Genomic DNA, 1,155 nt, shown 5'->3' with positions numbered 1-1,155 from the left:
TGCTGGGCTCCCAGGCACAAAGTTATCTCCTCTGGTAGTTTGAGTGATGGCTTTTCAGGCCTGTAAATGTCTAGCAAGATGACAGCCTGCTTTGCTGAATGTGTTTTCTGCTTCTGCCAACAAGTCAATAGTTTTCTGTCAATCAAGTTGTTTTTTTCTAAAGAAGGTACAAAAATGGTCAGCTTCTCAGAGTTGAGAAGGAATGAGGGAGTTTTTAAATACATCAGCCTAACTCATCATAAAGGTGCTGTGGGTGGGGAGAAAGGGGTAATGTCATCTTGCTGATGTGTTTTGTTTTTTTCTTTTCTCTTAAACAAATGGCTTTTCTTCTAGGAAGGTGCTTCAGCTGATGTCCCATGCAGCACAAATAACTGGACAGTTTCTTCTCTATACTGGAACATATATGTTGCAGATGATGGGTGAATATGATGAAGATGACATGTGTGCGAGATCAAGGCAGGCATAGTGAACACAGCTGCACTTCTGATATCAGATTCTTTTGCTTAAAGACATTCTCTTACCCAGTTTTGATTCAAATAATGTTATGTTAGGGGAATGTCCACCAATGTGAACTAACATTTTTCCCATTTGGGAATGCTTGTAGGCCTTAGTCATTGGAATAAGTGTTTGGTGTTCACAGGCTCTTAACACCACAAAAGGATGAGTGCCTCATGTCTGAGAATTCAGCAAAAGGAGAGAGGGCAGGTTTTTGCCCCAGCAACTCAAAATGGAGAATAGGTATACTTGGAAATTTGCATGCTTTGTAACCTGTGGAATATTTTTTACATAAAATATAGTTTGGTTGTTTGGGGTTTTTTTTCATGGCTGTCTGCTTGCATTCTGAATTGACTCAGCTGTCAGGTGGGGTGAGAGGACTGTGGGTTTTTGGTATTAATCCTTAACAGTGCTGGTGTTAGTGTCAAACTGGCATCGAGGTACAGTAGGGTGAAGTGTGCTTAATTGCTTCTGTTAACAATGGAACTACATAACACAACTTGAATCCTAGTTCAGTGACTGCTCTCATGAAGTCTCATTGGCAAATGTGAGCAGAAGATTAAAATTTAGCCTTACTTCCTTTAAAACAAGTTAAAAAAACCCCATTATAGCTCTTGATATTTTTCTTTAAATCTACATGAAGTTCAGGTGTTAGTATAG

The 1,155-nt window shown here is 39.4% G+C and overlaps 1 protein-coding gene across 1 annotated transcript in view; it reads left to right on the top strand.

Moving 5' to 3' along the window:
* Positions 1-765, top strand: part of CIDEA (cell death-inducing DFFA-like effector a) — a 6,425-nt gene extending 5,660 nt beyond the window's left edge. Inside the window, exon 4 of the mRNA XM_009078650.1 lies at positions 334-765. Within this exon, the coding sequence (XP_009076898.1) occupies positions 334-466 (133 nt within the window). The 3' untranslated portion in view covers positions 467-765. The remainder of the gene's footprint in view (positions 1-333) is intronic.
* Positions 766-1,155: the final 390 nt, after the last annotated feature.

The sequence above is a fragment of the Acanthisitta chloris genome, unplaced genomic scaffold (assembly GCF_000695815.1).
Source record: "Acanthisitta chloris isolate BGI_N310 unplaced genomic scaffold, ASM69581v1 scaffold42197, whole genome shotgun sequence".
Taxonomy (NCBI): domain Eukaryota; kingdom Metazoa; phylum Chordata; class Aves; order Passeriformes; family Acanthisittidae; genus Acanthisitta; species Acanthisitta chloris.
The sequence above is the reverse complement of the archived record's forward strand: the minus strand, read 5'-3'. Positions and strand labels throughout refer to the sequence as shown.